Here is a 1,254-nt window from a genome sequence, read left to right as displayed (position 1 = left end):
CAGCAGCATTCGACGAGCCGAACCAGCAGCAGCAGGGTCGACAAAAGCAGAGAAATGAGTCGAAGGCGAAACGAGGTAGCATCGAGCTGGCACGTCTCCGCAAAGACTACTGGTATTCCAGGCAGATCGAGGAGACTAGCGGCGAGTCTGGTGCCGGCGGGGTCGACTGGACTTTGCCGAACGAGAGGACGAAAACGTCGACCCGGGAAGAGAGGAAAATGCAGTCGATAATGAAGTACATCCACTGGATGGAAGAGCAGGAGAAGAAGTTGCAACGGAAACGTGGTTCTCAGCAAGCGGCCGACCGTCGACCGGAGAAAAAGCAACCGCGTCGTCGAAGCTTGGGTGACGTGGCGTTGTTGAATCGAACAAAACAAGTGGAAGCTGCAAAGCCGGACGACGACCGTGGTGCAGATTCCGCATTTGACGGCGGCGACTTGGGCGAGTCGACGAAAGTGGTGAACATTTTGGACAATCTCCACCAGCCAAACTCGGTGAGTTAAAAAAATTTTTTTTTTTTGGTTTTGTTTTTTCCTCACCCCACCCCTCCGGCTGTTGCTTCATTTGTGCCCATCAATTTTTCAGGAACACGCGAAAGATAGTGTTGGTGAATTGATTGAAAAAGTTGTCGAACAGCAAGCTGATCTGATGTCGAATATGAACAACGACAAGGTGAGGGTATATTTTTTGTTTTGCGTTGCATACAGAATAGAATGGCGTGGTGTAATAGTAGTAATAGTAGTGAGAAGAGGGCAAAAATTTTTATCCATTTTTTCTTTCAGCACGTTTTCCAGCAAAAGACCGACTTGCAAATTCATCGTGAACAATGTACAAATGATAATAATAATAATAATAATGACAGTAAATTAAGTATTGTTCAACAACGATTTCCGTGGGATAAAAGTTTGCTGTTAACAGCAGCAGCAGCAGCGCTTAATAGTAGTAAAACGACAGAAGAGGTATTTTGAGTTTGCACTTTTATAATAATATTTCTGATTATTTTAGTCCATCGAATACATTTTATAGGCACGTCAAAAGATGATTAATATTGAAACGTTGAATCAGATTGGTAACAGTGGGTATTCCAGAAGCGAATTTCACGCCAACGCTGCTGCTTTACCGAAAAGGAAGCTCTCTTTGGACGAGTATAAGCATCCAAAGCAGATTCACGAGGGGCGATGTCCGTGATTACCAAGGAACACAAGACCTCACCCCCCCTCACCCCTCACCAACTACCATCACCCCCATTATTGT

At 45.2% G+C, this 1,254-nt stretch overlaps 1 protein-coding gene across 1 annotated transcript; it reads left to right on the top strand.

Annotated features, from left to right (window-relative positions):
* Positions 1–218: 218 nt before the first annotated feature.
* Positions 219–1,188, top strand: Tsp_14664 (conserved hypothetical protein). The gene is made up of 3 exons (XM_003370806.1): positions 219–494; positions 586–672; positions 1,027–1,188. The coding sequence occupies exons 1-3, from the start codon at positions 219–221 to the stop codon at positions 1,186–1,188; spliced, it is 525 nt and encodes a 174-aa protein (XP_003370854.1).
* The last annotated feature ends 66 nt before the right edge of the window (positions 1,189–1,254 follow it).

The sequence above is a fragment of the Trichinella spiralis genome (genome assembly GCF_000181795.1).
Source record: "Trichinella spiralis strain ISS 195 chromosome Unknown Scfld496, whole genome shotgun sequence".
NCBI classification, from domain to species: domain Eukaryota; kingdom Metazoa; phylum Nematoda; class Enoplea; order Trichinellida; family Trichinellidae; genus Trichinella; species Trichinella spiralis.
The sequence above is the reverse complement of the archived record's forward strand: the minus strand, read 5'-3'. Positions and strand labels throughout refer to the sequence as shown.

Coding starts and splice junctions, on each gene's coding strand:
- Tsp_14664 (XM_003370806.1), top strand. CDS start 219: ATGCAGTCGATAATGAAGTACATCCACTGGATGGAAGAGCAGGAGAAG. Junction 495..585: donor ATCTCCACCAGCCAAACTCG/GTGAGTTAAAAA, acceptor TCAATTTTTCAG/GAACACGCGAAAGATAGTGT. Junction 673..1,026: donor CGAATATGAACAACGACAAG/GTGAGGGTATAT, acceptor TACATTTTATAG/GCACGTCAAAAGATGATTAA.